The sequence below is a fragment of the Ursus maritimus genome, unplaced genomic scaffold, assembly GCF_017311325.1.
Source record: "Ursus maritimus isolate PB19 unplaced genomic scaffold, ASM1731132v1 scaffold_1, whole genome shotgun sequence".
Lineage (NCBI taxonomy): Eukaryota > Metazoa > Chordata > Mammalia > Carnivora > Ursidae > Ursus > Ursus maritimus.
This window is the reverse complement of record NW_024423343.1, coordinates 76,445,713-76,462,038: the sequence shown is the minus strand read 5'-3', so window position 1 is coordinate 76,462,038 and position 16,326 is coordinate 76,445,713. Positions and strand designations below refer to the sequence as shown.

Sequence of the window (16,326 nt, the reverse complement as noted above, 5' to 3'; positions counted from 1 at the left end):
GCGTGATCCCGGCGATCTGTGATCAAGCCCCACGTCCAGCCCCACGTCCAGCCCCACGTCCAGCCCCACGTCCAGCCCCACATCAGGCTCCTCCGCTATGAGCCTGCTTCTTCCTCTCCCACTCCCCCTGCTTGTGCTCCCTCTCTCGCTGCCTGTCTCTATCTCTGTCAAATAAATAAATAAAATCTTTTTTTAAAAAATCCCTACTGAAGTGTTTTGTTCTTGTTTTAATGACTGCTGAATCTACACCAAGTTACACAAACTTCCTAATAGAAAAATGTGACAGAATTCATGAACCACTTTCCGAGGAGATGACTTTTAAAATGTAGATGATCCTCCTGTACCCTTGGTTTTGGTTGCCAATGCAAATGAGTCAGAGGACTTGCTTCAGACACTGAGTTAATTGTGTAACTCTACAGTGAAAAACGCCATTGGAGAGTAGTTGCTGACCTCACAGTCCAAAAAAACCATTTAAAAGATGTGGAAACCAGATGTTTCAGTCACATTTCAGCCTCTGCTCTGAGAACTTACCCCGAGCAGCCCCTAACAGGCCATTACTTTTCTACAACTGAGATATGATCATCTTAACTTACTTATTTGTCCTGCTGTGGGAAGAGGCTCACGGATGGGGATTCAAGAACGGGATTTTTCATAACTCCATATGGCTTGGTAAGAAACTTCACTTATGAGCTTATTGGGGACGTTACTTCTTTGAATTCATGGAGAAGTGAATTGAAGCAGGAAACTTTTTTGTTCTGTTCAAGGCTGATGTTTTCAAAGAAAATGCTGAAGAAAAACAGCTATTGGAATGCATGTGCCTTTAAAAAAAAACTGTTCTTGCCTTCTAAAATTAAAAAAAAATAGTTTTTTAATAAAGTGAACTATTCAGTAGAAAATAGATGTTAATATTTATATTCCATATGAGAAAATATTTTTCAAAGCAGATGTGGTGGTATATAGTAGGGAAAGTTTAGCAAAATAAAAACACCATATTTTGTTTTTATTTCAAAGCATTTGCATTCAGATCTCATAGCAGGTAATTATAACAGAAATGTAACAGGTAAATTGGAATATACAATGATTTTATAATCATTTGTGTACTCTGACCTGTAATGTATAGCTTGCTTTTTCTAAACATCTTGTGACTAGTTTGATGCAAATACCAAACAAAAGAAAAAGGCTTGTATTTCTGAGTGGAGTCCCAGAACTTTGATTCCTTTTGTTTGATCTATCCATAGAAATACTTTTCTACTCCTTTTGTTAAACCAGGAAAGTTTCTTTTGTTGTTTTGTTTTGTTAAATGTAAGGAATGACACGCGCCTAACTGTGAATATAAACAATAGACCAAAAAAGGCCAAAGAGGGAAAACCCAAAATACCCTGTATAGTGCTCTAAACCATGCTTTCTCATGACACAAATTAATATTGCTTTGTGTTCATTACTGTGTTTGATAGTGAAAAAAATTTTAATGACTCGAGAAAAAAATTGACAAATTCTTGTACAAAATAAAGAAATACAGAGAATGCAAAATTAACCTAGATCTTGTTCTGATGCTTGCTAAGCAGCACATGGTTGTGGAATATTTTCCCTTTCGGCATGTTTCTGTCTGGTAATAACTGCAGCCATGCGGATTTCATTAAAAAGCTCAATTTGCAATGCACAGCCTTGCCCCTTCTCTCTTCAGCTTGAGCCAGTGAACTAGTTTCGTGCTGAACAGTGCGATCCATTTGGCCAAGATGAGGTCTGGGGCTTTCTCAAGGAGTGAACAGGTCTCTTTGTTTATTTTTCTTGCACGTCACCAATCTTAGTAAATATACACACATTCGTTAGAATTGGTAAAAACTGCCATAAAGCTAGTAAGAGTTAAATCCATATGCATTAATCTTGAAACGCTGTCAAACTCTCTAATGATCAAGCAATTTGTTGCTGTTGTTTTTTTTTTTTTTAAGTGATGCTGTGTATTACAAAAATGTGAACATGGACAATAGAAGTTCTGTCCTAGAGGTAGAGAGGAGCACACCCACATGTTAATAGAATGCTGCAAAGCTGAGGCTCAGGGTGACTGCAAATTGCTTCAATCTGGGACAAATTATTGACTGGTCAGCCTAACACAAATTGTTTACAGTTGGTTAGGTCAATATGGTATTAAAAACTATTTAGAGAAGGAAGAGAGTTGGATGGGAAGGCAGGAATCTGCTAACAACTATCATGAACGAGGCACTTCAAATTCAGTCTCAGTTCCCCACAAGGAAAATGAGAAGGTCAAAGTAGGGGACCTCTACAGTTCATTTTTAACTCTGGTATCTTCCAGTTCCTTAAATCGTAATTACTATTCCTTAAAAAGTAATTTTTTTTTAATAATAAGGACAAGACACTTCAACTAATTTACAAAGATGATGCAAATCAAAACTGCACAGATAAGCAATTTTTTTTCAGCCATTGTATTGAATCGAAAAAAGAAGCACAAGTAACATTATCATGAGCTCCTACTAGGATCCAGAAGTTATGCTTGCAAGTTTTAATGATTTATTTATTCCCCCGATAACTATCATTATTCCCATTTGATAGAAGACACCGAGGTGTAGGCAGTAATTTGTACAAGGTTACACAACTCGTCCAGTGAAGAACCAGAAGGAGAAACTAGAGCCAACGTGCTACTGTTGTCCCATGCTAACAGAAAAATAGTATTGGCTAAAAACTCAGTTTTAATGAATGACTATGGACTCTAAAAATGAACAAGCTATTATTCCTTCTGAAAGGTAAAACCTTAAAAATTGGACTTATTGTACAAAGGACCACCGTAGTAGTTTAAAATTCTGAATTGAGGAATACTTTCAAATAAATGTGTGCTTAAAATTGTCAAATACATACAAGAGTTCTCAACTGCTTATAAGGCAAAATAATAGGAAGTCTGTCACTCTTTCAGGAAAAATGTAGAACATTAATATTATTTAATGAATTTAAAATGATAGCATATACATTTCTACCATTTAAGTCACTATCTTATTACTAGATGAGTCCTAGTACCAAAAATTTAAGAAAAATTACTGGGAGGAAAACTTAAAATTATTTTTCAAAAATCTCTTTGCTAATTAATTCTTTCCTATGAATGTCATATTTTGATGAGGGAGTAAAAGTCAAGGAAATCTTAGTTTGAGAAACATTTACAGACATTAAAATAATTCCTACTAGTAAAGATCTTATGGTCTATATTCTCAGGGAATAGATACAATTTTAACATTTTTGATAATCTCTAATATGATACATAAGTAAGTTCAACATGTCTCCCTTCTCTACTAAAAGCCCTAGTACTCTTATACTTCAAAATAAAGGTACTTCCATTGCCCATTAGTGTCCAAGTTGCTTGAGAAGAGGACTTGATCCACAGCGTTTAGCAGACCTCATGGTATATTCTCAAAATAACCAAATTGGAAACTAGTGGAAGTTTAGTTAATGAGGCTTTACCAATATGAAGGACACTTGGGCAACAGGTGACTTTCAAACAGGAAGATAACTTTCATGTTCCTTGTGTTACCTGACCTATGAGCATCAGATTGACTAAGGTCTTCAGTGCATAAGTGATGGGACTTTACCATATAATGTGTAAGAACAGGATCCCTTGCAGTCCAGAGAAACAGGGCAGGTGCCAAGCAGTATCTCCTGTTGAACTGTGGGAGTGTCAACTCTAGCTTGGGGAGGAGAGCAAGCAATGACATTTCTACTACTGCTGGCTTCATGTCTCGCTGCATGCCAAGGAATATGTGTTCTCATCGGAAATTATCTTAATGGTGGCTGACTGTACAGGTCAGGGTACGAAGACTTAACCATAATCTGATAGTCTACACAGAACAATGAGAAGTAATGTTATGATTATTGTCCTGGAAAATTTTTCACATTGTTTCTATGGCAAAATGCAGTCCAAACTCAAAACAATTTAAACAGTGATCTACTGGAAGACAATTCATTTATGACTTACTCCCTAAAATATGTTGGGAACAACATGTGAACTAAAAAAGACAAACCAGATAAAGAATTTAGCAACTGGTAGTTCCGTGTGCCCAATTTTTTCTCTGCCGTGTTTGAATCATTTTTTTCCCCTTAATGCAGTATTTATTTGCTTTGAATTCTTTATACCTTTCCTCAGTTTTTGATTTGTTTACTAAATTCTCAATTATATTGCATTAGTCATTTCCCTTAAAAGGCTATTTTGGATTATTTCCCTCCATCATTGTGAGCCTACATAATGGATCAATTTTCATTGGTTTCTTTTGTCTTCAACTCCTTTCCCCCCTATTGTTTACCCTCCCAAGTTTTTATTTGATTTAAAAGAAAGCCAAAAAAGTCAAAACTTTGTCACCTTTTGATAGCATAGAAATACAATGCTGTCTTACAGCTCTCTTTCAAGCCATCAGCTCAGACACAAAATTAAGCCTCAAGTTTCTGCTATGTCCCCAAATTTCCCTAAAATTCCCCTCATTCATATTTTTTTCAAAGCTTTCTAACAATGAAAACTTAGCCACCCCAGGCCACTGACCCGGGAAACTCTTTGGCAGGAACAACCGCTGATGCAATCTTCTAGATGAGGCCACAAAATTTCCCTTGTTCCACAAGAACGGATCATAGCATATTTACAACATTTTGTGAATTCACAGAACAAGCAGCAGGTGTGTACCACAGAGAAGCGCGGTCTGGCAAATACAAGCTCACCTACGCAGAAGCCAAGGCAGTATGCGAATACGAAGGCGGCCAACTCGCCACCTACAAGCAACTAGAAGCAGCTAGAAAAATTGGTAACTAATTTGACAATGATTTTTCTTCTTTTTTCACCTTTGGGGAAAAAAAATCCCACTTTTTCTGTAACCCCTTCATAAGATTTCTCTCTCCGGTCCTTCCAATAGTTCTCTAAGCCTCTATGACATCTCTGCTCTCTGGTTTCTCCCATCTTCTCTGCCTAGAGCCAATGGAAAGTTCTAAGGTGCTAGCAACTTATTTGGAGTCACAACCATTGTGAGCTAATATAATAGAAGTCAAAAAACAAAGACATCGTTATCTCAACATCATTTCAATTCCTCATTAATTTTAATGCCACTTCTATTCTTTTTTTAAAAGAATATTTGACAGAGAACAAGCAGGGAGAGTGGGAAAGGGAGAAGCAGGCTCCCTCCCGCTGAGCCGGGAGCCCACTGTGGGGCTCCCCCCCAGGACCCTGAGATCATGACCTGAGCTGAAAGCAGATGTTTAACCGAACTGAGCCACCCAGGCGCCCTATATTCATTTTTAATACTGTTCTATCTTTTCTTAACTTCTGAGTATGGGTTTCCTCAGCTGTTAAATGTTACTATGTTGAGGCTTACAAAGAAATTTGCTTGGTAGAAGAAATGCTGAATTTAGTGGGGTTTTTTTGTTTTAAAGATTTACTTATTTATTTGAGAGAGAGAGAGAGCGCGAATGCTTGCCCCTGTGTGGGAGAGGGGAAGGAGGGGCAGAGGCAGAGGGAGAGTGTCCCGCGCAGACTCCACACTGAGCATGGAGCCCCAGGCAGGTCTCCATCTCAGAACCCTGAGATCACGACCCTGAGATCATGACCCCAACCAAAACCAAGAGTCAGACACTTAACCAACTGTGCCACACAGGTGCCCCCCCCCTTTTTTTTTTCAATTTCTTTAAGTGGGAGAATGCATTCATACTTTAGGATCACAAGGAAGATAAGCAGGTTTTAACAGGGCAGGAAAAAGAAACTGAGAAGATGATGTCAGGAGACTTGGTGCAAACACAATGATTAACTAGTGCTAGTTCCTTCTTTAAAAAAAACAAAAAAACAAAAAAACACCATGACCATCTCTCCTGGTGGTTTTACAGGTGGATTTACAGGAGAACCCAAAAGGCCGCCCCCCCATTCAGAACATTCTTCTCCATTGAAGAATCCCCTTTGCTGATAATAAAAAAAAAAAGAATGCCTGGCAAAACTTAACTATTATTATATATCACTCAGGATAAAGATAACTGTTCTCTAAAAATCCCCAAAGTCTTCCCAGCACATTGCTCAGTCTAGACCCACAGGGCTGTGCATGACGCAGTACCTGGAACGATGGATACAAAGGCTGGGCCATTACTCGCTGTCCTGGACCTTTAGTAAAACCACTCATGGATGGCAGTGGCAAATATTTAAACAGCCTCTGAAGCTGGGCAAGGAAAACAGGGCTGAGGCTTTGTTCAAAATTTATGAGCACATTTATTCCTATTAAATTTTTTAAATATTAGCAAATTTTAATTGATCCTGAAATAGAAACTAATTAAATTATCATTTGAAAAAAATTATTTTCCAGGATTGACGGTAATTTCATAAATTATTTCATGGCACTAGATAGGTCATTTGTGGAAAAAAGCCAGCTCTGAACTTGGATTGTTTTCATATCCATGGTACTATGATTTCCAGTCCATCTGCCTCTTTTTTTTCAAGCAAGACGTCATTTTCTAGTAAAAGTCAGATGTTACATTTTATATGTATTCAAACTTTATTTTATTTTTTAAGAAAAGAGTTTTTCAAAAAAAGAAAAAGAAAAGAAAGAAAATGGTTTTTCTCCTTTTACTTACCTGGCTTTGGGCAGTTGAGAAGGGGCCAGTTTTGTTAAGATAACCTTCACTGAGGGGGTTTACCAGTTAGCCCATAATCCTTTCCTTCTCTTGCAGGATTTCATGTCTGTGCTGCTGGGTGGATGGCCAAGGGCAGAGTTGGATACCCCATTGTGAAACCAGGGCCCAACTGCGGATTTGGAAAAACTGGTATTATTGATTATGGAGTCCGTCTTAATAGGAGTGAAAGATGGGATGCCTATTGCTACAACCCACATGGTTTGTTACAAATAATAATTTTATCTTTGCCAAAATAGTTACATGTTACTAAGAGGTTATTAACTATAAATGGCTCTTTCTCCCAGAGATAAATCAACTTAGTGATGGTAATTATTAACAACAACCATTCACGGAGTGATTATGCTGGGCCAGACACTGCCTGCTGCTCCCTTCCACACTATCAGTATTCACAATGACTCTGCAAGGAGCTATTGTTATACCCATTTTAGAAATCAGGAAATTGAAAGTCTAAGAGCTTAAATAACTTACCAAAATCAGACATCCAATAATTAGCAGGCAGTTTGGATCTCAGATTCAGGTCTTTTCTATCCCACATCTTTTTCTATTCCTGACCACACACACACACACACACACAAAAGCAGGTTGTAAACTTATCACAGTTCATTAGCTAAAACAACAAAGTGGTACTATCAAATGTTAACTGTTCAAAATTACTGCTTTGATAGAATGGGGGAAAAAAGAGACAAAATAAACTCTTCCCCTAATTTCTTTTTGTGCATAAACTCTTTAACTTTCAAACTAAGCACTCTCACTCTGTGGTTTGTTTTCACAATTATATACTGGATACACTAGTTAGCTATTATTATATAGTATATTTTTATTCATATTTTCCCATGGTTGATTGTAGCTAGGAAAATTTTAAAGGGAAAATTAATTCAACATAAATACTATAAAGAGCTATTCTTTGTTCATGTTCTTGGAGACAAAATAGATTGTTCTTTTTGGATGCATTTCCCCCAGGATGATACTACAAAAAATCATAATGTGTCATCAAGTCTGTCTCACATTTATGATCACAAACATCCTCAGGTCTTGTCATGTTTCAATCTGCCTTATAAGAAGGTCCCTATAGTGAAGTTACAGTGAGTTATAGTGAAATTCTAACATATTACTATAGAATCTATTATTCAATGATATTAACCATTGGAGAATAGTTTCTCATGTTTGTAACTAATCTTTATCTCAAAATAATGTTTATTCTAAGTAGAAAAGAATTTTGCCTAGAGCCATCATCTATTCCCACTTAAGACAAAATACGAATAAATACGTATAGTGCATTTATATAGGGCTATAATTTTCAAATCACTTTGACATACATTAAACCTATGTTATATTTAGTTCTATATTTAGTTATTGTTAATAGTTCATATATCTTCTTTTCCTCCCTCTTCCTCTCTTCCATTTTCTTCAGTATATTTATACAAGCAACTTTCATTTTACTCTCTACAGTCACTTCTATTTCCAAGTATATTCTCTGATTCTTCCTTTGCTTGATAAACGTTAGGATCTCTGAGCATCTATTCAATCATTTCCATAGGTCAAGATCTAGGGGAGATAAAGAAGTGCTAATGCAAAGGTTCTTACAGATTTCCTTACCCTTTTATAAGGACACCACCTTAACTTACAAATTTTTATAAACGGCTTTTATTTCTCATAGAGGCTGAGTCCTTTTTACTCTGGGAGTATTTGTACAGAATCCTGGGAGACTTGTTCTTACTCAGTTCTCAGCTTACTTTTGGATTCAGTGACATATTGATTTTTTAGATGTGGTGAACCTGGAGGGGACTGGGGACAGCCTGAACTAGCACTGGGAGAGGAATAGTTCAATGAAAAATAACCAGAATGAAAAAATCATAACGGTATCATAAAAATAAGCCAATGACTATCAATTAATCAATAAAATATAGAGCTGAATAGCTAAATAGACAACCAAATTGTTCAATATTTGAATTGTTTCCTAATCTAATGGTATAGACAACAAAGATAGGATGGTATGGGACAGAGCAAATCATTCCAAAAACTGGCACTGCACATGCTTATGTACACGTATAAACTATGTATCATATAATATTTAATAAGACAATAAGAACAGCTTACATTTTACATAACACCCTGAAGTTATCTTCCATGTTACTATCTTTAGAATAATGCTGTGAAGTAGGTAATAGGCGAGGCATGATTATATTTACTTTACCAATGAAGAAACTGAAGTACAGAGTGGTCACAGAGCTCCGACCAGATCGCTGACCTTCTTTTGTCACTCCCCTGTCTTTCTAAGATCCTGTTCGCCCTTGGGGATGATAAGCTTCCTCACCTTCTATGGCGTTAAGGATTCTAACACAATTTGTTTAAGTAGCTCTTTTAAAGGATAATATTCTTGGAAAAAGCCTCGGACTGACATAATGAAAAATGTCTCCGAATGCTACCCAGTCACCCCCCCCCCCACCATTCACATTATTTTTGAGTTTCCAGATTGTAGACACTTATTTGACCTGAAATTAAAATCAACCAGGGCTTCTCCATACCTTTCCCTCCAGGTCACACTATAAAATCACTGGTTCTGGCAGAGGTTGTTTGATTGTTTGTTCTCATACCAGGTTATAAGGCATGGCAGAAATCTATAAAATGATAAATGACTTGGAAAAAAAACACATGAGTATCTCCGTCAAATCCTCAAATATTAGGATTAAAGTGTTAGTTTAAAACCAGTGAAAGGAGTATAGAATGATTATAAATTATTCCTTTTAACTGGATTAGAGTGACCTTCAAGGTCCCTTGTGATCCTGAAATTCTATAATGATTTTCCAAACACAATTTATTGGACTCTTTATTCTAAATGTCCAAGTCCCTGAAGACACAGTGTTATCACCACAGGACAAAATCCCAGCCATCTTGATTGGGCTGTTGGTAACATGGGTATATATATTCACCAAAATACATGAACATATACACATGAGACTTGTACATCTTTAAAAAAAAAAAAACGATTTTATTTTTAAGTTATCTCTACACCCAACATAGGGCTTGAACCCACAACCCCAAGATCAAGAGTTGCACACCACCGACTGAACCAGTCAGGTGCCCTGAGGCTTGAGCCTTCTAAGGGAAAAGATAAAAAGCAAAAAAAGTAAACAAGAGCAAATTAATTAAATTGCTATTTTTTTCTTGCTATTTTATTTTTTTCAAAATTCAATCTATATTCATTTGAAAGAATTTAGCAATAAATAATGAAAATATTCATTTATTCTTTAGCTGTAAGTATATACATCTAGCTGTAAGTATATACATTTAATGTTTCATCAAAGTAATAAATAGGCACTAAGAAGTGCGTATCAGTTTAAAATAGAAATAATTTTTTAATGCTTTCTTTTCTTTCTTTCCTTTTTCTTTTTTTTCTTTTAATCCATTTCAGCAAAGGAGTGTGGTGGTGTCTTTACAGATCCAAAGAGAATTTTTAAATCTCCAGGTTTCCCAAATGAGTACGATGATAACCAGATCTGTTACTGGCACATTAGACTCAAGTATGGTCAGCGTATTCACCTGAGCTTTTTGGACTTTGACCTTGAAGATGACCCAGCTTGCTTGGCCGACTATGTTGAAATATATGACAGTTACGATGATGTCCATGGTTTTGTGGGAAGGTACGTGTTTCCCATATAAAGAGTTAAAAATACCTCCAATATTTTGTTTGATATTTCTCTAATTTTCTTTAACGGTCCCCACAGTTATTGATTTTCTAGTATTTCTACTCCCCGGTAACACCATATCCTTTTTTAGCAAAGATTTTTCTTAGTACGTGAAGCCAGTCAGCTGTTGCATGTTCTTATAATTAAAACAGTGACGGCTGACTTTTGATTACTGTTAAGTTGTAAGAATTTAATAGTCTATTTAAAAAGACCCGGGGTGCCTGGCTGGCTCAGTCAGAAGAGCTTGTGACTCTTGATTTCAGCGTTGTGAGTTCAAGCCCCGTGTGGGGTATAGAAATTACTTAAATAAATAAAACTTTTCAAACAAAAAAATAAAAGACCTCAAGATTTAGTAACAATAGGAGGAAGAAGACACATATGAATTGAGAAATTTGTTGGGGTTTTTAAGTATTCTAATTTCTATCAACCTCCTAAAAATAATTATAAATTCAGTAATTATTGCCTTTCTTCTGTGTACAAAGCATTGTGCTAAGCATTATGAATGTAAGAATAAGCAAAGTATAACCCCTACTCTCATATAATTTACCTAAATGTACAATGGATATCTTCTTTTAAATAGCTTTCTTTGCCATAAAAAACAAGTGCTCCTTTCCTCAATATTTCTCCCTTGGTTTTTGAATATGTGGGGACACAATAGTTCTCTGTTGCCATCCCAAATCTTCGATATAGTTTAAACTTTGAATGTCTCACAAAATATTACAAATCAAAGAGTATATAATTATATGTTTTATTTAGCCCCCCACTTAATAATGCATATCTGAGACTATCCATTATCAATAGACTATCAGTTATCAATTTCCTATTATCCACAATGGTAACTTAATATAAGAAAATGGTAGCAAAGACAATTAAAAATGAGAGACTCAGTAGTTTGCTGTGACTGAAATGTGTAACTTAAACACAAAGAAAAAGAAAGGCATTTTTTGCATAAATGAACAATAATTTTTGGAGGGAAATTGTTTTTGTTTTATTTTAGTTGCTCTTTGGCTGACAGACTACTGCTATAGAAAAAAATACAAATAGTTTTAAAACGTAGTTTGAAAAAGAGATGAAGCATAGTTGGGTGAAATTAAGAGAAAAGCATTTGTTGAAAGAATGGACATCCTGGGGTGCCTGGGTGGCTCAGTCGTTAAGCGTCTGCCTTAGGCTCAGGGCGTGATCTTGGCGTTCTGGGATCGAGCCCCATATCAGGCTCCTCCGCTGGGAGTCTGCTTCTTCCTCTCCCACTCCCCCTGTCTGTGTTCCCTCTCTCGCTGGCTGTCTCTCTCTCTCTGTCAAATAAATAAAATCTTAAAAAAAAAAAAAAAGAATGGACATCCTACCTTGAGAATCAAGATGACATTTTCATTCTAAACCTAGTTTCAGAAGTCAATTACAGCCCTAGATAAAATCATATACTGTTTTTTAAAAGATTAATAGATTAATATAGATTAATTGGTTATTTATTGGATTTATATTATGTGATAAATCCTTCCATTTTATGTAATGTACAAGGGAGTTCCTTTCAAGTCATGATTCAGATAAAAATCAATCCCTCTTGTAAGGTCCAACATAATTTTCCACATTTAGATCAATCTACTCTAGAATTCAAATTAGTAATACCATCAACCATACACGTATTCCTCTTTAACTGTGCGGAAAATTTTATGGGATTAATCAATATAATCAAATTTAAAATTTTGCCAAATAGATTCAAATTGTCTACTACACAAATAGTTTTGCAAGTACACAGAGTAGAAATGCCACATATCCGTTTTAAGTCTCATTTATACTGTGAAGTTATTTGAAACAACAAACTTTGTTTTAATCGCTTTTCTCCCTTACAAATTCAAGTTACAAAAAACCCAAAACAATAGAAAGTTATAAAATAATAGGAAAATGAGCCACTACTTACGAAAAATAAAGCACTTTAACTGCAGGTTAGAGCCACTTGCAATACCCATGTAATATTCTTCTGTGTGACTTCTCTTTTTTAAAAATTCCCTTTCAGATACTGTGGAGATGAGCTTCCAGAAGACATCGTTAGTACAGGTAATGACTCTAAATTGAGGCGTAGGACTATGATTTGTTTTTCCATAGTGTCACTGAAATCGAAGAACCCAGTTGTCATTACTATTTCCTTTTTAAAGTTGGGAGAACCATTGGGACAGATGCAGCTTACCAGTTTGTAAAATGTAGTGTTTATACTTAAAGACTAATGCCAACTCCTTACACTAAAAATGCGTAGACTCATCAGGTGCAGGAATGCAGTCTGAGATGGTCTTGAATCTGCAAATCCCTGAATACTGCTGCAGGTTATGACTTCCATAAAATGTGCTAATAAAGGACCAAAGTTTTCCATCAATAAAGGATGGAAAAGTATTTTCAGAAATATTAAAGTTGTTAAAAATACCTCCTGTTAACTGAAAAAATCTTACATCACACTTACTACATTGTGTCTTAGGGCAGCATTCCCCGGAGTGTTGTGAAGAACAGTTCCAGGAAACATTTTTAACAGGTGTTGCATGAGAAAAGAACACTAAGGTCAAGTGAATTTGGGAAACATTGTTTTAAACAATGTTAAACAGGTCTCTTTATTGGAAGATGTCAGAGAGCTTTTAATATGCTAATTAGGCATAGTAAATCTCAAAAGGCTAGCTATGGTTGTTGATGTGTTCCAAATCTTTAATTCCTGCCAATTACTTTTGTGACTTTGTTCCACGCAATGTACCTCAAGCAAGGAGCTTGTGGTCGTATGTATTTATTTCTATAAGTGATACCACTGCCATTGCTCCATACTGCTATTTTCTGGCTAAGAAGCTTCACTTTCTTAGGTGTCTTTGTTTTTTTCTTTTTAGTTCCATCCTCAGCACTAGTAGTTGCCATTCTTACTTGCCCTATTTTTCCTCCAAGTCATAAAATTATCACAATGTTTCTGGAATTAAAAACAAGAAAATACACTGAACTGTAATTTCTAAGTAGTCCTTAAGCTCAGATACCACTGGCTAAATTACTCCCACACCCTAGCCTTGAAGTGCACGAAATGCTCATGAAATTCTCATTTATGCGTCATTATTACAAGAGATAGAATTTCTTATTCAATCCTGGAATGATTAATGCTTAAAAGTTATTCATTCATTCTCTGTTATAATCTCCCTAGTAAGGGCAGCCTCTTAAACTGTTTATCTCATTATTTTCTCGAAAACATATTTTACGTTAACAGAAAGTTAAAAGAAGACAGGAGCCATCCGTACAAGGTAGTTGGGGGATGAGAATCTTATTTTAAAAAAAGTTAAAAAAGAAACAGAATCAAAGCCTGAAACTTGACATTTTCTTGTTTTGTCTAAAACAGAAAAAACTTACTGCAAGCCTAATCAAATCAGTGTTTTTCTAACACAACGGCAAGAAACTAAAAAACAAAAAAACAACCCCCCCCACAGTTTATTATTCAAACAGAAACAAATCAACACACAGAAGAGAACACAGTTAAAGAAAACAGCCAAAGATTTAGCAAAACAACAAGAGGAGGAAATTGATACCAAGAACTAGAAAAAGATTTAAAATACATTTGAAGTATAATCCTACCAGTCAAGTATAATGCTGTTAACATTTTGATCCAGTTTTCTTTTTAAATATGTGTTTATTCACCCCAGGATACTTATATTAAAAAACAAGACCAGAAAATGAATGAATTAAAAACTAACCATAAACTATACCACTTTAATAAATGGTATATAGAGTAAGACTATACCCACTCTCCTCATCTTTCTCCACCCAAGAAAGGCATTGGATGACTGTGTAGTTACTATCCTTCGAGGTGTTTTCCTGTATTATATAAACATGATATACGCAGATATCATGGACATATTTCCAAGTCAGCATACAGTATGTAGATCATTCAAGTTCGTTTTAATGACTGCCTAGTAGGTCCCTGTATCATAATTTGTACCATAATTTGTCAGGTACCAATATTTAACATCCGATAGCTTCTGATTTTCTTTTCTTGTGCTATTCAACATTTCACTGGATATTTTTAAACCTCTACTTGGTGGTGCTATTTTTTTTAAAGAGTAGATTCCTAGAAGTGAAATTTTGGGGTCACAAGTGATTTCATTTTAAATGTCGATAGATGCTGCCAAATTGGCACTAGCCTTACAGTTAACCAGTTGAGTAATCTGTAAAATGTGGTGTTTGTTTGTTTTTAATTGAGGCAACTCTTCCAAGTCTGAGAAAAGTGTACTGGATAAGAGCATGAACTCTGGAGCCAGGCTCTCTGGGCTCCGAGCTGGTTCAGCCACTGTTGTAGCATTGTAGCCTCGGGCAAGCTACTCAGGCTCTCCATGCCTTGATTTCTCCTGTAAAATAAATATTTACAATATCCACCTCATAATGTTGTGGGAAATAAATGAGTTAATAGATGAAAGGCACTTAAAGCTGTGCTTGGCAAACATTAGCATTCAATATATGTGGGGTTTTTTGGTAATAAATTCTGCATCTGTGATGTGGATTAAGAAGGCCTTTCCCTGGTGAAAAAGAAAAATATTCCTATATTTTATTTTATATAATAGATTCTTCCTTTTTATTCTTAGCACATTTTGGGCTTAAATGCAGGTAAAGCAAACGTAGGTACTCTGTGTAAAGTAGGGATTTAGCATCGTGGCTTCGTTTCTTACAAGGTAAAGCTTGTTGCCCTAACATCATTTATAAATAATCCATCCATATCTCACTCGTTTAAATGGCCTGTCATTCTCCTGTAATTCAGTGGCTGTTCCTTCTGTAAAGAATACCTTTTAAAACAGAATAGACAAAATTTCTTGTAGGACACCTTGAAGGGCCAGAAGAGAAAATAGGAATGCCTCTCACCTTGCTACACTTGGCAAAGGAAACACAGACTCCACAGCTGGAGAACCCAGCTCTGAATTCTGGGAGTCTGGTTCATGAATTTTCATATTTTCCTATAGGAATGATGAGTCTTTGGACTGCCAGCCAAATCAAAGCAGAGTAACATCTTTGTTCTTTTGCATTTCCCCCTCCTCCCCAGGAAATGTCATGACCTTGAAGTTTCTAAGTGATGCTTCAGTGACAGCGGGAGGTTTCCAAATCAAGTACGTTGCCCTGGATCCTCTATCCAAATCCAGCCAAGGAAAAAACACAAGTACTACTTCTACTGGAAATAAAAACTTCTTAGCGGGAAGATTTAGCCATTTATAAAACAAAAAAAGGACACTCAGTGTTTACGTTTGTATCTTATGGAACCCCTCTGATCTCACTTTTATATTATTATTAATAGTGTTTATTTATTTTCTAAATGTGAAAGGCAATACCTGATAATTTTGGGAAAATTGGAAAATACAGAAAACTTTAAATGAGAAATAAAATCTCTCATAATCCCACTGCATAAAAATAACAAGCATTAACATTTATATATTTTTCTTTTAGTTATTTTTCAATTTGCAGTATATGTATATATGTATGTATATGTATTTGTATTTGAAATTTTGGAATCCTGCTCCATGTACAGTTTTATATCTTAGCTTTTTAAACTTTGAACTTTATGGCTTAAGCATTTTCCCATATCATTGAGTATTCTGCAAAAACATAATTTTGAACAGCTGTAAAATATTCCATGGTATAATTGTTCCATACTTTATTTAAGCCTGTTTCTATTGTGGGAATTTTAAGTTGCTTTCAAAAACATTGCTGCAATAAATATCCTTGAACATATGTATTTGTACAGCTCTCTAATTATTTGGGATAGGGTCCTTGAAGTAGAGTTACTGGCTCAGATATTAATTAAAATAGAATTTTCTTAGGGTCCCTGGCTGGCTCAGTCAGTAGAGCATGTACTCTTGATCGTGGGGTCATGAGTTCAAGCCCCACATTGGGGGTGGAGTTTACTTAAAAAAAATAATAAAATAAATGTACAGCTTTAAAAAAATAGAATTTTCTTTTTTATGGGGAAAAGTGATCTATCATTATGGTTTGA

The 16,326-nt window shown here is 35.6% G+C and overlaps 1 protein-coding gene across 1 annotated transcript; it reads left to right on the top strand.

The window, feature by feature from the left end:
- The first annotated feature begins 492 nt into the window (after nucleotides 1-492).
- TNFAIP6 (TNF alpha induced protein 6) lies at nucleotides 493-16,064 on the top strand. Its single transcript, XM_008686978.2, has 6 exons — nucleotides 493-669; nucleotides 4,653-4,790; nucleotides 6,691-6,852; nucleotides 10,067-10,295; nucleotides 12,352-12,392; nucleotides 15,382-16,064. The coding sequence occupies exons 1-6, from the start codon at nucleotides 576-578 to the stop codon at nucleotides 15,549-15,551; spliced, it is 834 nt and encodes a 277-aa protein (XP_008685200.1). The 5' UTR covers nucleotides 493-575; the 3' UTR covers nucleotides 15,552-16,064.
- Nucleotides 16,065-16,326: the final 262 nt, after the last annotated feature.

Coding starts and splice junctions, on each gene's coding strand:
- TNFAIP6 (XM_008686978.2), top strand. CDS start 576: ATGATCATCTTAACTTACTTATTTGTCCTGCTGTGGGAAGAGGCTCAC. Junction 6,853..10,066: donor CTATTGCTACAACCCACATG/GTTTGTTACAAA, acceptor AATCCATTTCAG/CAAAGGAGTGTGGTGGTGTC. Junction 12,393..15,381: donor AGAAGACATCGTTAGTACAG/GTAATGACTCTA, acceptor CCTCCTCCCCAG/GAAATGTCATGACCTTGAAG.